The 23453-nt window shown below is 36.4% G+C and overlaps 1 protein-coding gene across 1 annotated transcript in view; it reads left to right on the forward strand.

Annotated features, from left to right (window-relative positions):
* The window catches only part of LOC104273768 (neurobeachin-like), a gene marked incomplete at its 3' end in the record, with an annotated part of 79060 nt that overhangs the window by 13526 nt on the left and 42081 nt on the right, over positions 1–23453 (forward strand). The window contains exons 4-6 of the mRNA XM_009869198.1: positions 4214–4326; positions 14546–14686; positions 22774–22893. Of these exons, the coding sequence (XP_009867500.1) occupies positions 4214–4326; positions 14546–14686; positions 22774–22893 (374 nt within the window). The remainder of the gene's footprint in view (positions 1–4213; positions 4327–14545; positions 14687–22773; positions 22894–23453) is intronic.

The raw sequence follows: 23453 nt of genomic DNA on the forward strand, positions 1-23453 counted from the left end.
AGGCCATATCACGTGTGATCACTATGTATATCAGCTGAACCCTGTGGGTGATACACAGGAACAAGTAGTTTTTATTATTCTCAATTACAAGTTTATTGAAAAAAGCACTTAAAAGTAATCCTACCACAGCAAAAGGAATCAGGAGGAGTGGGAACAAGAAGTCATTTTGTAATACGGTTGTAGTACCCACTTTTTTAGGCAGAAGTCTAGTTTTCAAATCAATTTCTCAATATTTAGTGATTTATTCTTTTCAAACTGCAGTATATTAAATGCGTGTTTGCATTTGTATTTATTAGAATTTTAATTCTTTAAAATCCTACCTGCCGCAGCTTTTAAAAGAAGTGGAGAATAATTATATCCATAATTTCTTGTAGTGAAAAGGGATTATTTTTTAAGGTTTGTGGAAAAAAATGACATCTTCAGTCAAGTAATAAATTCAGATGAACTTCTTCCCCCTCCCTCTTTTTTTTTGCCTGTTTAGCATTTTCCACTTTTTTACTCTGTGATGTACAAGCCCTCACTGGTTAATTATGTATATATTTAGCTACTGCATGTGTTGGGCTTATTATTGTCATCTAATTAGATGTAACTTGAACTACTTGCTTCTAGAAAAATCATTAAAAATTCTTTCCTAATGACCTAGAGATGACAAAATGTCTGTAAAGTGTGAAGAAGCAGACAAGCACAGGAACATCGCTCTTAAAGAGTGTTAATCCAGATGCTGCAATCATCTAATTAAACAATATTTTGCTGTCATTAACATTTTCACCAAGGAATTGCAGTTATAATTTCTTTGTCAGCTGTCTCTAGCTCACTTTACCTTCAAAACTAAAGTGCCATATAAAAACATTAAATTGGATGGTTTAATTAAAAAGTTTTTTTTTAATGAAGAAACATATCCAGTATTTCTGAGATCTCATTTACTATGCCTCAGTTTTATTGTTCAAGTAGATTAGTGTCACAGGCTTCTGATATTTAATATTCAGCCTTTAATATTAATCTCTGTAAGCTTACTTGGGGGAAAATCTGAAGCTTCTGAAGAGGTATAGGGACTACCAATAGTGGTACAAGTTTATGTTTTATATTTATATAGCTAAAGAAAGAACCAAATAATTCTTGCTGGAAGCACCAGACAATTGATGAGATGGCTAAATAAATTTATCTGCTGACTTTGCTTTGAAAATAATAATTGTGAAGCCAGAGCTGATCAAGAAAGCATTCCTAAGAAAGTTAAATGACTAATATTTATGCATGTTTAGAATTAGGGATTTGTAATCCCATTATAGGCCTAGATCACTGTCCTCCACTCAGATAAGCATAGATTTGTGGTCTTAACATGCAGGTTTGGTCTCCTTTAAATTATAGTTCATCTTCTCAAGTCAATTTTGTTTGTTGATACTAAAAAGAAAATTGCTGAATTGAGAAAATTAAATCACTAATGTTTTTAGTAAACAAATTATTAGCCATTCTTAGTACTTAATCTCTTCATAAATAAATGTGTTTTATGAATATCGAAGTAGGAGAGAAGTAAATATTTTATTTATTTTTTCACAAGACTGTGGGTTTATCAAATTTATCAAATACGTAATCACAAAGGCTCCATTGTTTGTAACATATCCTACCTAAACTGAGATAAACTGAGTCAAATTGTTTCTCACTGTGGGGTGCAAAAATGCGCACAAGAGTTACTGCAGTGTCCTGACATGGAGCTAATTCCACACAATGATTTGTTCATGCATACATACTGTAAGTAAGCTATCAAAACAACACTGCAAAGGAAAACTCACATAGAGCAGCTAGAGTTGGGATTGCTTTTTTCTTCCACTGTTGACATATTTATGGTCTTCCTATGTGGAACAGGAACAAAAGTTAAAATTTTGTTGACTAAATATTAACATTGATTCACAGAACCAGAATTATAGAATTATTGAGGCTGGAAAAGACCTGAGATCATCAAGTCCAGCCTATGTCCCAACACCACCACATCGACTAGACCATGGCACTAAGTGCCACATCCGGCCTCTCCTTAAACACCTCCAGGGATGGTGACTCCACCACTTCCCTGGGCAGTGCATCCCAGTGCCCGAGCACCTTCTCCATGAGGAAGTTCTTCCTGAAATGAAATTAATATCAAAATTAAATAAAATCTCAATACAGAAAATCTCTATTTTGAAATGAAAAGTCATTTTGGATAACCCTAAATTTCTTTTCAAAAGTTTGCAACAGGATGTTCTCACCTTTTCAGATGTTTCTGTAAGGTGTTGTCAATTGAAGGTCTTTATTACTGTGAACTCTTTTTCCACAAAACTTTTGATTCTGACGAATCATCATTTTTGCTTATGCTTTTATAACAGACTGCAGTCATCTCAGTCATTCTCTTCCTGAATCTCAAATTTCTTTAGTCTGCTGTCCACATAAACACAAATGTATTTCTTTCACAGAAGCTTTAACACACTCTTTTGTTAACTGCATATTCTGATGGTGAGAAAAACAGTTATTGTCTAAAGGTATAGTTTTATAAAGAATATATTTTATACAATCTTAAATTTGACATTCTTACAAAACTTTTACAAATTGCATGCAATTAAACCCTTACCAAAAAGGAAAATAATATTCCAATTTGACATATGTGAAAAATGAGGCAGAGTTGTCTTAGTTCAAGACATACAGAGCCACCCCCCAAAAAAACCCTAAAACAATTAATAGTCTGCCAGAGAATGCCTTCTTTTTCCTCCTTCAAATAGATAAATTCTATATGTATAATTCTTGATTTGTGTGATACATTCTCATTCTGTCCAAGACTGGATTTGCATTAATTCATTCATTGCTGATATTAAAGAAAAAGTTGAGGTTTTTTTCTCTGTCTGTGTGCACAATTTTGATATTGCTATTTTAACAAAGCTGTATTTTGCAATGCAGTTATTTTTTATATATTCTTGCGAACATCTATGTGTTCAAAACAAAAATGACAACACACAGTTTTTAACAATATACACTTTTGCTGTTTTCAATGAAACTATGTACAAAATAGAAACATGCCTCTTGTTCATCAACTTCTATTGAAAAAATAAGGTGTTTGTAGAGCAGTGAAAGTTTCACATTTCATTAAAGCAGAGCTGATTTTTGTGGAGAATTGCAAATGCTTCTCAGAACAAGGAAGCCTGTGTTTTCCTGTGCTGGGTTTTGTACCCCAGGAATCTGTCCAGAATCTGGAAGGAAGCAGTTAGTGAGACAGGGCTGTAAATCTGCTGCAAGACTGGGAATTGTTAACCTGGGTTATTTCAGTTTGCTAATTATATTATATAAATACACACACGCATATATTTATGACCTGATTTTGTTTTCTAAGACTCATGTTGCATATTGTGTGGTTCTCGGTAAATCTATATGGTGGATGGTCCTGTACTAAGCAACTTCATTTGTTTTATCACTGAAATGTTAGTTACTACTAAATACCAGTTGATACAGAAACCAGCCTTTCCCAAACACATTTTCCTGGTGAAGAATTCATAATTTTCAGTTCATTTCAGTTGCAGAATGCTCTTTTGAAGCTATCTAAAGACAGCTTTTCCACATTTGAGCTGCTGTGATGTTTCCTTCATTATATTTGGAGAGAGTGGCCTGGGGCAGTCACCATTGGTTTTTTTAGGGGAGAAAATGTCTTTTAATTTTCAAAATGGTTACGAAGTAGTATTAAAGCAAACATGACTTCCTCCACTTTGATTCCACTATTGCAATGAAATCTCACCACTTCTTCAGTGAAGAAAAGCAATAGAGAATAATGAATTAACATGGTCTATCCAGGACAGGTTGAGATTTGCAAACCTCAAATTTAGCCCTTTACTGTCTCAGTTAATCTTTGCCAGCTAGTGTTACTGCATACAGTTGCTAGGAGAAATGGTAGTCTAGTAGTTTTAAATTTCAACATTCACGCTATGAAAATATCTTCATGGAAATAAAAAAGAGTTTATTGGCATGTGGTCCATTTCTTGGAAGATACTGTGTTCTTTACATTATGCTGATTTCTGTGTTAACTTCTGATTCAAGATAAGTGCATCCAAATGGCTACTTTTGTCTGGGAGATTTATACCTGATTCTATCAAGTGGTGGGGACTGGGAACATGTGATGCAACAAAAGTAACCACTAGATTGTTTTTCAGCTAGAGAAGTGAACAGTATTTCCTAATTCTTAAAATATTTTCTTTCTTAACAGGACGAACGTACAATGATCTGAACCAGTACCCTGTATTTCCATGGGTTTTAACAAACTATGAATCTGAAGAGTTAGACCTGACCCTTCCAGGCAACTTCAGAGATCTTTCAAAGGTATGCTTCAATTCTGTTAAAGGTAGTCAGCCAGCCCTTTTAGGAAGAGATTCTGTTATGTGTTTATAGCCTGGTTAAGTTAGGTCTTTAAGTCAAAAAAGTCTGAAATAGATTTTAATGTTTTATAATACTTTTATACTGAATCTCTACATTATGTTACTTCTGTGTTCCTGACCCATCTGGTTCCAAACCTGCTACTCCTCTGTACCTTTGGGCTTGCAGATTGTTAGTGCATCAGACTACTTTTGTCCTCCAGCTGGACTTGGGCCGTTAGTACTGCACAATAATGCAGTTATTTGTTTCTTTAGTAGTGCCAGACTGCCATCTATACTCAGCTCTGATTGTGTCAGCAGACTGGAGGGGAAGGTATGTCCTGGCTAAGCAGAGCAGCAGCATATGGAGGTGCTCTACTTTTGGTCAGTTGGAATAAAGACAAAACCCAGGGTTTGAAACTGTGTTGTGGGAAACATCTTTCCTGATTCCTGTTGACTAAGAAGGTGCATGTACTTTCTTAGAAGTGAAGGTGGGTAGCCGTGCAACATCCCCAGTGCAAGGTTTCTGTTGTCTGGGCATGACAGCTTTCTTGCATCCTGGCCACAGCTTCTCAGCCAGGAGGGAGAAGTTGCTCCTACACGTAGAGAGAGGCTTATAACTGCAGGAGTCTGTCACTTGCTGGCTTAAGGAATGAGGCTGGAAAGGAGAAAATGACCCCCAAGGCCTGTTCTGCAGCCCTGTGCTTCAGCCCCTGCTTTCCCTCCTGCTGCTGGTCAGGGATGGGCATTTCTGAGGCTTCTGCCTTCAAGTCTGCTTTTCACAGAATCATAGAATAGAATCATAGAATAGTTTCACCTGGAAGAGACCTAGAAGATCATCGGGTCCAGCCTTTGTCTCAGCCATATCAATCTACTAAACTATGTCCCCCAATGCAACATCCACCCGTCTCTTAAACACCTCCAGGGACAGTGACTCAACCACCTCCCTGTGCAGCCTGTTCCAATGGCTGACAACCCTTTCAGTAAAGAAATTCTTCCTAATATCTAATCTGAACTTCCCTTGGGGCAATTTAATTCCATTTCCCCTCATCCTATCACTCTCCACTAGGGAGAACAGACCAACCTCTGCCTCTCTGCAACCTCCCTTCAAGTAGTTGTAGAGAGCAGTGAGGTCTTCCCCCAATTTCCTCTTCTCTAGGCTAAATAACCCCAGATCCCTCAGCTTTTCCTCATACAACTTGTGTTCTAAGCCCTTTACCAGCTTGGTAGCCACCTCTGTACCCTCTCCAGCACCTCAATGTCCCTCCTGTAGTGAGGGGTCCAAAACTGGACACGGTACATGAGGTGTGGGCTCACCAAAGCTGAGTACAGGGCCATGATCAACTCCCTGCTCCTGCTGGCCACACCATTCCTGATCCAGGCCAGGATGCCATTGGCCTTCTTGGCCACCTGGGCACACTGCTGGCTCATGTTCAGCCGGCTGTCCATCCACACCCCCAGGTCCCTCTCTGCTGAGCAGCTCGCCAGCCACTCCTCCCCAAGCCGGTAGCACTTTCTCTCCTCTTGCTGCAAGCACACATCCTTGGCAGCAATGCAGAGATCCCACAGTCTCATATCCCTGCTGGAAAGAGTATGCTCATCCAGATGTACTGTAACTGTTCATGGAAGGCTGCTCTGAAATAGTTTGTGTAGGACTCAAAGACACCTAGGTTTCATCTCCCTTTTTTCTTAGCAAATAAATACAGAAATAAAAATGGAAATGAAACTACATTCACAGTATGCATCAAATGTAAGCAAACTGGGACTCATGGAAAACTTGTACCTTTCATAATATTATAGGTATGTTTCACAGGTGTGTTTTTCAGGTCTGTGACACCATTGTAGTCTGTGCCAGGAAAAATAAAAGAAAATCCACAGACATGAGTTAAATAAAGACCAGTGATCATCTTGCACTGGCTTTTTCCCTAGCATATATAAAAATATTTAGTTTTTAAATTGTTTATAGTGATCAACCTTTCACTAAGATACTTAGACTTTTCAAAATCTCTCAGGCTTACTTCTTTCTAGTATTAATAACACTGCGTGTGGTGAAGTGCAACAAGATTAGGCAGCGTCTCATGAGCCCTTCATTAGGTACTTAGTTTTGGTTGGATTCAAATTTTTATGGCAGCCTATTAAAGTATGTAATTGCTACAGGAAGTAGCGTGATAGCTGAATAGATAGGTTTTCCTCATGAGTTAGTAAAGACTCATTATGGAATTAGTGCTTGTTTAGCTTATTAGTATCACTGCACTACTAATAGTGCTCTCCCTTGAAAGGAAATGTAAAATCAAGTCCCTGGTTATTTATGTTTCTTCAAGAATCCGTGCAATGCGCACAGCAGTATTTTGCCTGAGGACCTGTTCTTGCCCAATTTGATGACTGCATTTTCTTATTCAAAAGCTACCAGTGGTTTCCTCTGGAAAACCTAGAGTTTTGACCACTAAAAAAAAGCCTTCACAGAACTAGTTAAGAAGAGTGGTCTTTCCTTTCCAGCAGGATCTGGGCTGCATTTATCCCACGGATGTGTGAGAAAACACATGTGCAATCTGTAAAGTGTTGTGGGGTCCCTCAGGATAAAAAGGGTGTAACTGTCATTTTTTCCCAGTGTTTATTATAATAACATCTGATAGGTTTCATTTCACAATGGTTTTAAAAGGAAAAATAGATTAATGATTTTTTGTAAAAGGCAGTGGCCAGTTAACGTGAAATGCCTTACTTGGTGCACTTGGGCTGTTATGCATTACTTGCATCCTGTTTCAATTTGTGCATTATCAGTAAAAACCCCTTCAAAATCAGAATGTATCTGAAGTATTTCCTTGGCAATTCTGTTTTCATTCTTGATACGGTGCTGTATCTGTAACTAAGCTCCTTCTTTCCTTGTTAGGGAGGTGAATCCTGAGTAGCCTAGTGCTTAAAAGCAGGAGTTAGTGATTTATTGTTCATGTTATTGAAGCGAGGTGTGCTATCGAGCCTCAGCCAGACCTCTGGGGCAGGCACACACAGAATCCTTTCCTCGAGGAGCCACTTCCTTCTGTCAGATTTTACCCTGTGATGGAGAAATGTTCCTGCAGATTTGATGGCAAATCAGAACCTCCAGCTAAGCTGTTGATGGATAAAATCTCCTTTGTCAGCCCCTGACCTTCTGTCTTCCTGCAAGTTTGCCCTTCTTAGGTTTCACAAAGCTGATGTCCTTAATGTTTAGTAATTAATATCCCTGAAACAATATTTTGAAATGATTTAGAATTAAAACACTATTACATACTTAGTAAAAGCTCACAAAAGCAATGAAATTTAAAGAGAAAGCACCTATCATGCTTTGTTTTGTTAGTTTAAGATAGTTTTGGTAGCTAAATCTAATATTTAACAAAAGAAGTTGCATATTTTTACACAAAGTTCATACGAAGCTCCAGTTATGATAATTGAGAGTACCTCTTTTGAATTTTTTTAGACTTTGATTCCTAGGCTTTCTGTATAAAATATGATTCACCACCTTTGTGATATCTCAACTCTTATGTGAATATACACAACAAATGCAATTCATATGTTTTGTGGAAAGCAAATTAGATGTGTTTGGCTTGCTTATGATGTCAGTGACAGAGTAAAACATATGCCTTTTGCATTTACCTCAAAGTGAAATATTTACATTTCTGCAAAGCCGTCTTGAACATCCTTTGCTCCCATTCTATTTTATTCTGATTTTATGTAGCACTCCTGATGGTGGTACTTTTGCATCCAGATGTTGCTTGTTCTCTCAGAACAGTTGTACTTATATATTAGTCTGAAAATTCCTCTGCCCTTTTGGTTTGAACTGTTTGGAAATTCCCATATTAAGGCTTTTTTCTTCCTTTTACATATAATTTGAGATTTAAAACCAGGGCCTATGGGCACAGAAGGTGCCGTAGCAGTAGGATGTATTGGACCTCTCATTTGATTAGACAGTGTAGGCTCAAGTTTTATTCATTACATATACAAGGTTAAAGGTTATATTTATTCTTTGACAGGATGAAAAGCTAATGAAAGAGGCTGTCATAGATACATAGATTATCTTTTCACTATCAAAGCACCAGGTGATCTGCTTATTTTCTTCTTTATTGAGATATCCTTTGGAAGAATACCTATGGTATTAAACTTTAGCACAGGAAGGGTGTATGCAGCTCTTATGGCACAGTGAGGTATTTTGGATTTCGACAGACTTAAAATGTGCTATAGTTTGTTTGTGCAAAATTGTATGACTTTTACTCCCAAGTTATAGAGAGTGCATGGTTTTGTCATGGTGCATTGTCCCTGCTCATTAAAGTGTAAATGGGAATTTCTCCTCATTTACTTCCAGTCATACATCCTGTTAAATAAAATAAGCTCTTCACCAGACGAAGTAATACTAATATTGACATGTGTATGAAACATCACACGCCCATTCATTGAGTGGAAAAATTATATTTTGTTAATATAGAAGGTGTTTGACTGACGGGTGGTGATAAGCATAACCACTTTTCCTTATTACTGTGCCATTTCAAGAAAAGGAAGTGGTAAAGCCCCAAGGCTTCTAAATGTAATAATGCAAATGAACGCATCGAAGTGTGACTATAGCAAGGCAAACCACGCTTAATGCTTCCAAAAATGTGTGTGCTGTGGAATGGAGTTTATGGGTTTATCAAGAGCCACTCTCACTGGAAAAATGAAATCTCTTTCTGTAACTTGAACTTCTCTCTCTACCACAAGCAACTCTACTATCAGAAGAAAAATTAGTTCGATTCTCATTTGGTTTAAGCTACACAATTAAATATTTTATTTTCTTAAATAAAAGTTCATTTGCTGAATGGAACTCCATTACTTTGAATCTGCCAGAACTCTTGTATTTGGTAATGTGTATATCAATATGCTGAAGAAAAGCTAAAATTATAATTTATTTTAAACTTTAAAGTACCATCCTTGGATGTCCTACTTAAAGGTTGTTGTTTGGTGGTTTGTTTTTTTTTTAAAAAATGTAAGCAAACAGGTAAAGCTCAGTCTCTATTCAGCTAGAGCCAAATAAAGCCACACTCAAGATTTCTTTTATACCTAGCTACGGCTTTGTGCAGTACATTACAAAAAAAAAAAAAGACAAACAGATAAGGTAGCTACTGCATGAATTAGGGTCAAGATAAGCAGAATATTCAGTGGCTGAATAAATAAGATGCTACATTCAGTTTTGCTCTCATGAGAGAATGTAGTTCTATGAAGATAGCTGGCAAAACAGTAAATATTACATGAGCTAACATAACATGTCCAGTGGATATAAACACTAGATGTATTGACAATACACTGGTTCAAAGGCCAGATGTCTAAAGAGATTAGCCAGATAAAAAAATTTACATGAATAGCAGTGTGTTTTTAATGTTAAAGTAAATACTTACTTTATTCTTAAATAGAAAAAGAAGCATAAAATAAACTCAAACATCAGAGATGAATTGGCTGAACAGGAATTGTCATAGAGTGAATTGTTTTTCTTGCTTGGAGTAAAAAACATCTTATAAAACCATTTTATGAAAAGCTGATACTATTTGATATGAGTCCTGTTTTTAGAGGGCTTTTTAATAAAAAGACAAATTATGTGTTTGGAAAAAGTGTTTTATACAACATTATAGAAATAACTTTTTATTTAATGTTCAGAACACTTTGTCTGACTCGGTTTCTGTACTAGTCTTATGGTTAAGGTACTGGACTGAGACATAGTACATGGACTGAGTTTTGCCTTTGTATTGTTTGTGCAAGTAATTTTAACTAGTTTTCACAGCAGTAGAATCTCACTGAAATGGGAATAAATTAATTTTCTTCCATTATGTGAAGATGCGGGGATTGATCCATAAATAAAATTTATCTCAATTTTATATTCGTGTATCAGATTGAAAATGTAGTAGTTGACTTTCTGGACTGAGAATCACACTGTAAAGCTATGGAGAAGTGACCAAAATTCCATTTACCCTGCCCACTTCACAAGAAATATGATATCCTGCCATTACAGTAGAACTTGTCAACACATGCCCCATCAGAGTAAAACCAGGTTAGTTGCTAATTTGTACAGAGATTTAAAATCTTTACAGAACGTACATGTCTCAACTGAAGGATGAACTGTCACCATTTATTTGGGTAACAGCATTTTGCTACATGGACATTAAAAAGACACAAAGAAGACCGGGGACGGACTTCTCTGAATTTCCTCCATGCTACTTACGGAAATTTTTTTGCTTTGTGGTTAATCAACAAGTTTTTAAGTTATGCCACAAACAAACAAACAAAGAGAGTGATTTGAGCTCTTTCCCTTTGCAGTTCCCTACGTCAGGGGAGAGTTAAGTCCTTTCAGAGAAAGTGGTTTACACTGAGGTCTCCGTTACTGTACAGAAGAGGAGATCACTAGATGATCCCATCCAGGATGAATGCCAAGATGAGACTCTCTAGCTGAAGACAAGCTCCACCTCAGCCTCTCATTTCTTTCTTTCTTTCCGTTTCTCTGGGGTCATTCCCAGAAAAGATTCTTCCCAGACATGAAAGTTTCCATGTCGTGCAAGAAGGGAGATGACTCTAATGATGCTTCACTTACAGAGCCCATTTTATTCAGCAGATATTTTGTGCATTTCATCATTTTTCTTCAGATGAATCCTAAAGTAATTGAAAGAAAAATAGATTCTGACTCTGAAAAGAATATTAATGAAGATAAAGGTAAACTTCAGAATACAGCTTTTTAGGTTGGCTGTTCAATAAATTGAACATGTGTCTTCTGAAAGTAGATTATTTTAGGTACTTGTGCAGACATTTTTACCAGAAAGTGGGAATTCACCATATTAAAACCTTATATCTTTTATCTTTTAAACTGAAATAACACTTCTTCCTGAAGTACCTAGAAAACATGGTGTGTTTGCATTAGTATTTTATGTGACTTCAGAAAATTATTGTCAAGTTCTTGAAAGAAAGTATCTTTTCCATTAAGTGCAACAATATATATGTTTTTAATTAAAAAAGAAGTTATTTAAAGCTGTGGGTTAAACTTTAATTTAAAATTTTGCTCATTTATAAAATAAACTACCTTTTTGAGCATCAGTTAGGATTCACAGTCCTTGTTACTGTAATAAATTTACAATGAAGAATGAAAACACATGGTTTATTTGATGAAAGACAGCTGATCAGCTTCAAATTTATTTTGAAAGGCCTGCAGTTTTGAATTTCAATCTTGCATTAATCCCCATTCCTTCTCTACTGTGTCTTCAAAGATATATGTACAGTAATATTGTGACAGATTACATTCAGAAACTAACTCTACAACTCACAGGGAGTTATAAAGCAGGTATGTTTATTCGGCGACAGGTGCAAAGGGATCTCACCTCAAAGCTTGCACCCTGTTTGGTCAAACAGGCAGATAGTTATTACCCAAAAGCATACATATTCATGAGGGTAGGCTGGGTTAGTTCTAAGATAAGCGTGCCGGACCTCCTCCTCTTGCTGCATGTGCAGTGCTGTCTGGTGGTTGTGGGCCGGGGTCTTCTGGAGGAAGGCTCGTAGTCCTCCTCCTCATCACCGTGTTCTTTGGTCAGCCATAGCCTGTATTCCTTGTTCTTGCTGACAAGCAAGATCTGCAGTCTTGAGGCACCCTGTGCCCGTTTATCTCACAGTAGCCTTGCATTCTGTTCTCAGAGATAAGTCCCGCTCAAAGCATCACAATGTATGTACGGACCCATCTCACAACGCAACTGTTGCATAGTTCATTGCTGCTGCTTGTTAGAAGGCTTTTAGCTAGGAAATTTCCATCAGGCCCTTATAGACAATAAATTTCCCATTATCATGTCTATATGTGCACTAGTTCCTGTAATCTGATTTCTCTTGCGACAAAAAGATTCTAAACTACTTGCAGTGTTAGCGGGCTTGATTGATTATATGGTTACATTTCACTAAACTATTTGCTGCATTGGCGATGTCTGACTAAAAGTTTTTGCTTCGCTGTATCACAGATGATGCCTCAGTCTTCACCAACTTCAGATTTCAGCGTAGGGTAGGGTAAGACGCTCCTTCACGGTGAAAGGAAGAAAGATTCTCAGGGTGTTTTTCCATGAGAAAATAGAGTCTCACCAATTTGTCTGCCATTTTGTGTTTCCTTCTGAGAGGGGGTGAATGTTTCCTGTTAACAGACGAGGGTGTGAATTACTGCTGTAACTGGTGAAATGTGTGGTTGGGGACTGGAATTTGTTCTGCAAGAGAAATGGATACACACAGTACCTTAACGAGGGTGGTATCAGCAGGTCCCATGCTGTCCCTGAAGCAACCCAGAGCCCTAAGTAAGATAATTTAACAAAGGAGCACATATATCTGCACGGTTCGTCGGTCTAATAGGAAAAGAATGTCTTTTAATAAGTTACTCTTTCAAGGAAGTGGTTGAAAAACTATTTTTATATATTGGCAACTTATAGGCTATAATAATGCCACGTGTTTCCTGACAGTGGCAGGATGTGTAACAAAACCAAGTATAACAAAAATGCAAATATTTATTTTTTCTTTTTCCAGTAGTTGGGAAACAAGCCTGGAAAGCGTTAGGGAATGGCTCATACTTCTTTTTTCAAGAATGTTTTGTGAGGTCTTGCAGTGCAATCTGCACCAGATAACACTTATCCTTAGGGATTACTCATACATTTTACACATACGAGAAAGCTATTAACATCTCCGAGACATAGCAAAGTATTAAGCATTCAGAGTGTTTCATGAAAAATACTGAAATCATAATGTTTTAAAATTTAAGTGTTCATCAACCACTGCTGTTTAAAAACAAGCTCTAATATATAAAATTGGAAAACATCATGTTCTGTGTCAGCCTTTTTAACAGCCATCTCAAAAAACATAACGGCTCTGAAGGAATAAAATACTTGTAGATTTAAAATTATTCAGTTACATACATAGTGTAGTGAAGCACACTGATTTGACTTTGTACTAGTGTTCCATTCCAAATTACTTCGAATTTTAACTTAGTAGAAAAATTAAGCTGTGAAATAAAATGCAAGAGTGCCTGTTACCGTTTGAAAAAGGGTCAAAGTCTTTTAGTGTATGTTTTCAAGTTCTAATTCGCTTAATAATATCAGTTCTAACACTTAATTTTTGATTAATTCAAAACAAGTAATAATGTAAAACTCCAGTAAATTTTATGATTCTTTGATGTAGAAGTATGTACTCCTCTAAGTATTAAACTCTGTGTGTTTGGTTAATTTTACTACAAAAGCTAAAATCTGAACATTCTTTGCACACAGGTAGTAAGTACAATACTGCTTTCTCATCTGTGAAAACAAATTTAAGATCACTTACACATTTATTTAAAGACTTTACTTTCTTACTGTTGTATTTTCTTTATCCCAGAGACTTCTGTATCAGGCAATAATAGTACATTTTAAAAAAAAATTCTGAGCTGAAGTTAAGAAAATCATAGAAAAATGTGTATCCCCTAAGTAGACACATCAAAACCAACAGTTCCTACTACTGTCTTACATTTCTTTTATTTTTTATCTGATTTCTACAGATTGCCTGTTAAGTATGCTCAGAACAGACTTTGAATTCATGAATAATTTTCAAATTTTATTGTTTTTAAGTACAAAGCTTGTTTGTTTTGCTCAGTAAAACGTGGCTTTGTTCAGTCAGAAAGTACATCCAGTCCTGCAGGACTATGCATGGTTTTTTAAGTATTTCTGCTTAGGATCACCAGACACCATCAGCAGTTCCGCGTGAAATCTTTTCATCATGAACTGTGCGTTACAAAGTATCCTGTGTGAGCAAAAGTCAGTTTTCATTAGCTGTGTGATTATGGTGAATGACAGCAACAGAAATATTAGTTTGGCCTCAATGCATTTTAAATGCAGTTTTAGAAGTCTATTTCCAGAACAATGTTACTGAATTAATTGGGAAATAACTCATACTTCCAGAAGGTCTTGAAAGTTTGCAGATGTGGGTCACTTATATTTGTCAATTAAAATAAGGAAAGTCCTAAGACTTTTAGTACCCAAACCCTTTATAAAGAAATTCTAAGATCACAGCAATCTAAAGGGTTTACTACAGTGTGGAATGAGTTTGGTTGCAGAGTCTCCTGTGTAGTGAATCTTAACACAAAATTAAGCTATGACATATCAGACATGCTGCCCTCCAGCTGATAATATGTTTGACCTTTTATCCCTTTGCAGCCAATTGGTGCTTTGAACCCGAAGAGAGCAGTTTTCTATGCAGAACGGTATGAGACATGGGAAGATGATCAGACTCCACCTTATCATTACAACACCCACTACTCCACATCTACTTCTACCCTGGCTTGGCTTGTTCGTATTGTAAGTATTTCTGGATCCTGGTTTTCATTATCATCTTTACCTACAGCACCTCTTCTGATTTTTTTCAGTGGGAGTGCCTTTCTGTCAAAATCTCATCAATCTTCCCTACCTTAACATCTCAGGAGTTCCCTGTGTATGCTCTGTGTACTCATGTGTAGTGATCAGGGGGTCCTTCCTACCCAAACAATTTGAAATACGTTTAGACACAAAATGGTGATGGTGTAAGGATGCATACGATGAAGAAAATCTATCTAAAAGTAAATCTATCTGAAAAAAAAGTCTCTAGACAATAAACAAAGCTGATACTACTCATGTATTCAAATATTATTTTCAGCTGGGGACAGATACATACAACATTAAAGAAAAACCTTTTGTAAAAAGCACATTAAATTGTGTCAAACTGAGAGGGGAATTATGGAACCAGTTTTATATTAAAGCAGTGTACAGTAATATTTTATGCAAATGAACTATGCTTCTTAGTGAATTAATAACTTTGAGTTTTTAGAAATGTTAAAATGTAGTTTCTAACCTCAGACTGCCATTTCAGTTCTGGAAACCTCATGTTTAAATCCTGTCTTCAAAATCACATCTAGGAAAGGGGACAATCCTCAAAGAAAGAATGAAACTAAATTCAGTTTACATGTTAACATAATGAATTACAGAAAAAAAGAGTGATGATGAGAGACATAAGATTTCACAGAGAAACCTGAATTAATGAAAAGTCGAGTCACTATATAATTATTGAACTTAAACTGCACCCTGCCATTAAAAATCTGTTGCATAAGGTGTATTCTGAGCATGTTTGCCCCAGAAGTAAGCAAAGCAGAGCTGCACAAATTTTGACATCTGAGTTTTCACTCATCTCAGCTTCCCTTAGACATGTCCTGTTTTTCCACTTGGAAGGGAAGATTTCATGTGTCCATGAGCCTAGGATACACTTCTTCTTAACCCATGGGAAACTAAACGTTGATTACACTCCTATATGGGGTGATCACTGTACTCCTTTTAAATGTTGCTAAATTATTCATATACTGTGAATACATTTTATGGTTGACATGTGCTGCTTTGCTGCCTTAAAGTATATTAAAAACAGTGGTTTTATTTGCATGTTTATCTATTAATTTTGGCTGCTGTTCAACAAAAGGTCCCCTCATCGGCAAATTCTTGGGTCTGAATGCCTGCTTATGGGATGAATGTACAACACACCAAGGAGTATTCATTTCCTGTATTAGGCTAATGCTGTGTCGTTTTTACTGCTGTTGTTTATGTAATACCATAGATGTTCTTGCCCTCTCTCTCTCCTGCCCTAAAAGAGAGAGACAACAAGGTCTCTGTTTTGATGGCCTTGCAATATAGACCTGACAAATTACATTTGCTAGAGCATAGAATAGAGAGCAGAAAAGAAAAGGAAAAGTAGTATTTTCCAGGGAAAGAAGGTGAAAACAACAAAGGGAGAATTTAAATATGGGAGCACACCTAGATAGGTATTTTAAATGTTATTTAAACTGCAAAAAAATAAAAGTAATTTAAAGATTATTTAAACAGCAAAGGAAAGCAATCACTGGTGGGAGGAGACAACAGAAGTGAGAGGGAGTTAGGCACGAGGAAGGTTTAAAGTTAAAGAAAAGGGAAGAGGAAATATGCAGTGAGATTGGATAAGGCTGCGTGTGGGAACCCAAAATAAAGATTTGAAAATGTGTATGTAGAGACAAGAAAAGTTTATAACTATGGGGATTATAAAGTCATAGTGGTCCTTAGAAAGGTATTTTTGGCTAAAACATAAAGGATGAAAAGTCCTAAGGGAGAAGGTTTTCCCAGTGAAGTTGATAGATAAGGCTAAGTCAGATTTCTGGAAGTTAAAGTAGAATTTTCTCGTGAATTTTTGAGCTAGTGTTTTAGTATGAATTTGTAAAGAAGACTGTGTAAGAACATTTTATAAACAGTGTGGTCCAGGAAGAGGAAGGTGACAGTCAGATATGCAGAGATTCAGACAGAAAAATGCTTACAGTATTTTAAGAGGTTGGAGAAGATTCATGGGAAGAGTTGTATTACAGTAGAGCTTTTGAGAGAATGTGACTACAAACAGAGTGAAAGGGAGGAGTGTAAAGTAAATCATGGGAGAAGACTACATGGACCAAAGAATGAGAAAAAAAGAGAAAGAAAAAAGAGAAAGAAAAAAGAGAAATGAAGTGAAAACAAATAAGCAAACAAGCAGACAAAAAGCTATGACAAGAAGTATACTGGGCATTAGATAGCCAGGACAGAAGCAAAACAAAACAATATAGAGCAACGGGAATCCACAGGGAGAAGCTACATGCCACGACCTTTATATTGGAGGAAACAGTAGTTGCAGTAGGATAGGAAGGTTCAGTCACCCTGATGTATGTATATATAGAGTTGTATAATTGCCACAAAACCTTAAAATTTTTTTGAACCTTCCTTTTTGGCTTTGACAGATGCAATCTGGTTCCTGTCAGCTCTCTTCAAAACATTTCTTGTACTATCATATTTCTAAGTAAATTCTGTGATAATCTGCTCCCTACTGCTTTATATTTCCCTCTGTTACTTTTCTTTATCTGACATATCAAGCTATAATTATAAAAGGCACTTTGTGCCTTAGATTCAGTTCTGTTCTGTTTAATTGATTTTCATATCATCAGTCTCTGCCTCTGTTTTGTCATTAATATTTTTTTTCACTGGACGTGTGTTTTCTTCTTGAGTTCTTTAGTGTATGAAGAGTGGCCAGTGAAAATTCATCTTTAAGAGTGTCCTATTTCATTATGTTTTCAAACATACAGTAGTCACTTAGCATATAGTATGTTGAAGCTACTAATAATTATAGCAAACATAATAGTTTTATTGTTAATTTTTGTTCTTCTGCCTTTCATTGCGCTTAGTAGAATACGATGTAATCCTTAAACAAAGCTATGAGCTACTAGTACATCTGCAGATCTCCTGTTTGTGTTTTCTGTGATCTGGTTGTACAAGCTGAGGTGTGCTCCACTCTCTTCTGTAAGAATGCTAGGCTATATATCATAGAATCATAGAACCATAGAATCGTAGAATGGATTGGGTTGGAAGGGACCTTTAAAGGTCATCTAGTCCAACCCTCCAGTAGTAGGCAGGGACATCTTTAACTAGATCCTACTGGTTATGGTCACTTTTGAGGACCATACAGCTGACCCTGAAACTGTCCAAAGCAAGATAATGCCTGCACCCTCTTTCTATACACCCTCCTCCCCCTATACATGTGTGCATCACATACACATATGTGAATTGAAATTACAATTCTTAATTTACGTGTACATGTTGATTTAAACTAATCCATTGTACATATCAGACTACTGTATCGTGCTAGAATTCCGAAAGTTCAAGAAACAATCCTCTAACTAGCTTCCTAAGAAATTAATTGAGTCACAGTCTAGAAATATTTACTGCTACAATTAAAAATGAATCGAGCATGATCTCCAGAAACATTATGTTTATGTGCAAATTCAACTGTTTCTTGAAAGTGATCAGATTTCTTTTGAAGTTGAGTCATGAAGATTAGATAACTACTTTATAGGGATATATAATGTATGTGAAAGTCTACTGTGTTTTTCAGTCAGGTTAATAATGATGATAAAAACTAACAGAGAACACCATGATTTATATAGTACAGCTTTCCCCTCCTTTGAGATGTTACTGAGTCAATCCATTGTTATACTATTTTGCATATCACACATCTTTAGGTCTTCTAAACCCAAGACATTCTACTTACTCTGTAGAAGCCAACTTCATCCACAAGTTTGCTCCAGTAAACACAATAAAAGGTGGTCTGGAAAGGGGTGCATAGTTCCGTTGACATAGTTCAATTTTTGTATACATGAAATTAAATATTTGTAGTTTATGGCAAAGTGACCTTACCACCTGGTTCAAGAGTAATTTGTTTCAAGAGTAATTTGCTTTCCATCTGCACCACTGAGTATTTAAGCTGCAGAAGGCAGAATAGCTTAAACCAAGAATGCTACATCAGAATGCCATATACTCCAATGGCTTGAATGTCAACCTGAAAAGTAGACAGAAGAAAACAGAAAAGTAGGCAGAAGAATGAATTCCGGTTTGAATCCTGTGGAATGTGAATATCGGCATTGTTTTTAGACTTTTAGGTGAACTAGGCCAGAGTTATGGTGCAATTGGATACTCTCAGTAGTTGCTGTTGAAAAAGTTGTGTTTGTGTGAATCAGTTATATTTTAATTGATACAAACACCAGTAACAGAGAGCATGGTTCTCTAACATGGCAGTCAGTAAGTCTGTAAAGAATAATCAATATCCAGTTTCTGCTACCATGACTAAATTCTTGTACAAGTTAGAAGAAATTCTACATTTGTTTTTAGTCAGGTTTGAGCTGAAATCAGTTTTTAGTGAGATTCAGAGGTGGGGAGAACTTGAAATCCTCTTGTAAACAGAAGTGAATACGAGTCTCCTTTTTAGTAGGTTTGAGCAGCTCAGTCACAGGTGTATCAAAGGAGGTGATTCTGCCTGTCTGCTCGGCTCTCATGAAACCCCAGTGTTGTGTTCAGCTCTGGAGTCCTCAGCCAAGGCAAGACATGGACCTGTTTGGGCCGGTCCCAAGGAAAGCCATAAAAATAATCAGGGGGCTGGGACAACTTCCCTGTGAAGACAGGCTGAGAGAGTTGGAGTTGGTCAGCCTGGAGAAGAGAAGGCTCCAGGGAGGCCTTATAGTAGCCTTCCAGTATTTCAAGGGGATCTAGAAGAAAGATGAGAAAAATCTTTTTAGCAGGGCCTGTTGTGATAGGGCAAAGGGCAATGTTTTTTTTGATTAGGTATAAGGAAGAAATTTTTTTACCATGTGAGTGCTAAAACATTGGAACATGTTGCCCACAGAAGTGACAGAAGTCCCATCTCTGGAAACATTCAAGGTTAGGTTGGGTAACCTGATCTCGCTGAAAATGTACCTGCTTCCTGCAGGGGAGTTGGACTAGCTGACACTTAAAGATCCCTTCCATCCCAAAATACTCTATGATACTATGTCAGACAAAAGTTCTACTCAGTCTGACAAAAACTCAAATACTCTTTTTTTTTCTCTCCTCTTACAAATGGCTAAAAAGACATTTATGTTTGACATAAGATATCTTAGAATGACACATCCCTTCCTCCTGCCTCCCCTGCTCCCAGCATAAATGATTCAAATGGGACTAGACACTGTTAAAAGGGGATGGAGGGGGAGAAGTGCTGTTGGATGGAAAAATTCCTTGTTCCCACAGCTGAAGCTTGTTTTCATCGTTATCAAGTACCCCACAAATTTCTCTTCTTCTTGACAGTGAACAAGGCGTGAATTTTATTCAGAATATTAGGAATGAGTGAGAGGTGGTTATAATGAAAACATTGTGCAGCTTTATAGCTTTCACAGCAACAAAACCTTTACGTGAAATGACAGTAATCGCTGTCATAGAATAACAGAATTCAAATGAGTATTTTGAAATACAGATATGGATTGTATTTATATAATATAAGCACTTGACTTTCCAGAGAATAAAAATTTCCTTAAAATTATGTGAGAGGTCTGAGATAAAGCAAGTGAAAGCTCTGAATTTCTGCTAAGGATTAAAAATGTGAAAAGATAGGCACAACAGGTCATAGCAGGATAGCATAATAGGGCACCCTGTAGTGCTCAGCTATTAAAAGTGTAATCCTTGATTAAGAATTTTATTGCCTTTGTATATTTGTCTCATCTGCTTAAAATAATGTTGTCATGCAATTTTGGATTAATATTTTTACATAATTTTTTGTAATTACATAATTTTTCTGGTTTCTACTATTTTTAAAGTCCATCAAGTGCTTCTGATTTCAGAACCTCTGCAATGACACACGGTCTGCTCCACAATTATATTCCCCCAAAATCACATGTGTTATAAGTATAAAAAAGATAGGTAGGTGTAGGTAAAGGACAAAACTCTTTATGCTCTGATCAACAACCTATAAAATTTTTCAGTTCAGGTAAACTAGAAAAACAGCATAATTTGCAAAGATTGCTACTACAAGTATATACAGAGAATTGGGTGGAGGAATTAAATTAAATTCAAGCCAAAATAATTTTAGTTTGTTGTTATATTTTTATGGTGCTCACCAAGTTGAGTTACTGTTAGATTTTAATATTCTGTTCAAATTATAAACCTCTGGTCAAGTATTCTTTTGATATTCAGTAGTGCAAACAAAGTCATTGAGGAGTGGGAGTTAGGATCCTCCAACAAAAAAATGATATTGTGATGATTTGTATATAATTTAATTAGTTTTAATTAATTATTTACACATATGAGGATTCTCTGATGGGAATAAATGCACTATTGAAAGTATATTTCTTAGATTGTTAGCTGTTCTTTTGAATGTATCTTTTTAAAATAAATCACTAATGTTATAAGAAAAAAATATGGAAAAAACCTCCCACCATTCCATTAGAAGTAGAATGTCTTGCATTATTATAATGAAAATGATTCTGTAATTGCACCAACAGACACTGAAAGTTGAGATACTGTTGCTGGCTAAAAAAAGCCCACCCAAAACCAATAAAAAATCTTTGCTCAAATATAAACAATTCCCGTAAGCTAGTTCAAAGATACTGGCATACACTATGATGACAAAAAGAGAGATATCCCATTCCTTCTCATTTAGAGAGAGAAAATTAGAGTTTTTCTCTCCTTTGAAAGAAAATATCCTGTGTTAACTGTTATGTATGATAGAAAGATTAATTGGGAAGACGTATGGGGTAAAGATAAAAGAAACAATGGTCTCTGGATGTCTGAGTTCCCTCCTATTTTCCTCTTCTTTTTGGATTTTTTCACCACCTTTGCACTCATGCTTTCCCTATGTATATTTTAATTGTTCTTAAATGCTATGGAAAATTAATTACTTGAATCCTCTTTAAACTTGGGTAATTTAAACACAATGTGTATAATGTAATGTAATTCCCTCAAAATTTCTTTATTAATGCAGGAGTTCCCTGGTTTGTGCAAGAGTTTCAGAAGAGGAAAGGGAAAATATATAGAATAAAATTCAAATAGCAAATGGATAGTACTTTAATAAGAATTATCATTCGATGATTATGAACTGCTTTGATTAACAACATTTCCAAATGAGCAGGACGTGCAAGGAGATAAATTTGGGTGTGAACGAAAGAGACGCTTTTTCAAATATTCCCCATCAGACTTCGACAAAGAGGAAGGAGTAGTTTCCATCCATGTGGTCATGCTGCCAAGTATTAGTTGAAGCAGAGAGCTAATAGACTGGTGCTGGAAAACCAAGGAATTGGCAATGATCTTGGTATTCAGGTTGTGCTGTCAAATTAAGGAGCTGGTCCCCTGTTAAACCCTTCCCTGCAGTGGAATGTGGTGGCATAAAAATGGGTTCCCTAAACTAAGACCTGACCTCTCCCTACCCAAAAGTTAATAGCTGTTCCCATTTAATAAGTATTGGGAGTGTGGTTTCAGACAGAAGTAGCAAGAATAAGAATGCTAAGTATTTCATATCTGTACCTCTGCCCCAAAGCAATGATAGATATCCTGCAACCATAGTCTGCCTCATAATGACCATAGAGCCATGCTGCTCACCGTGAAGCAAAGTGGAATCAACAGAGGTCTTTTAAATTAAATGAAAACAAAAGGAAAATCCCCATGGGTAAGATTTTATCTTGGCATACAATTTTACAAGGAGTAGACAAAGCATAGTAATATAAATAACACGGAGGGTGTTCACAATGGTTGCAGTGAAGTCAGCAGCCATTGTGAACTGGAACTAAGCCACATAGGTCTGTCTCTGATGGGTAGTTAGTATTATGGAAGAGAGATTGTATAAAATAACCTCTCCTGACAGAACTTGAGATCAGTGCAAATGTGTTAGCAATGATAAATGTACTAAGATACTCGTTACAGATACCCATGCATAGATATCACTATGAGGCGCCATATTTTTCTTTAATTCTGCCTTTATGAGGTATTTTGATCTGCAAAAGTAATTTGATTTTGTGAGAAACTCGCTGCGTGATTCCTTCTGCTGTTTTCTTATTCTGTCTCCATTTCATTGACTACAGGAGCCATTTACAACGTTCTTTCTAAATGCAAATGATGGCAAGTTTGACCACCCAGATCGAACCTTCTCTTCAGTAGCCAGGTCTTGGAGGAACAGCCAAAGAGATACCTCAGATGTGAAGGTAACATATACGTTAAATAAATGGATAAATGTGCATTTTCATCTATGGTATTTTACTTTATGTAGGGACAAAGAGGATTTTGTATTTCACATTGTTATATTCAGTGCACTAGATATAGTTTATATAAAAGATAGATGTTACTAAAGCTTATTGTTTTAACAGAAACCATCAAAGATTCTTTGAAGTTGACTGGACAAAAGGTGTTTTATTTTTAGAGAAAAACAACCTAACTGATCTAATTTAGATCAGATAATCAGGAGATGGAGAGAACCCCAATAAATTGTTCTTTCCTGCTGTTAACTCAATATTTGGCCCACTCCATAAAACACAGCAGGAAGTGGATTTGACCTTAAAGTGTCATATTGTTATAGCTTGCCTAGCTCTGGGTTTGCATTGCCTGGGGCAATTAATAAAGCATTAATGACAAGACCCATTTAACATGTTGGCTTTTCTGTACAGCTTTAGCTTTTACTTGAATTTGCCTGGGGATATTATGCAACAGTACGCATTAGATTAAAACAACTTCTACACGATATACAGAAACAGCTGGAGAGCAGGGT

Source organism: Apaloderma vittatum, unplaced genomic scaffold, assembly GCF_000703405.1.
Source record: "Apaloderma vittatum isolate BGI_N311 unplaced genomic scaffold, ASM70340v1 scaffold5320, whole genome shotgun sequence".
Classification (NCBI taxonomy): domain Eukaryota; kingdom Metazoa; phylum Chordata; class Aves; order Trogoniformes; family Trogonidae; genus Apaloderma; species Apaloderma vittatum.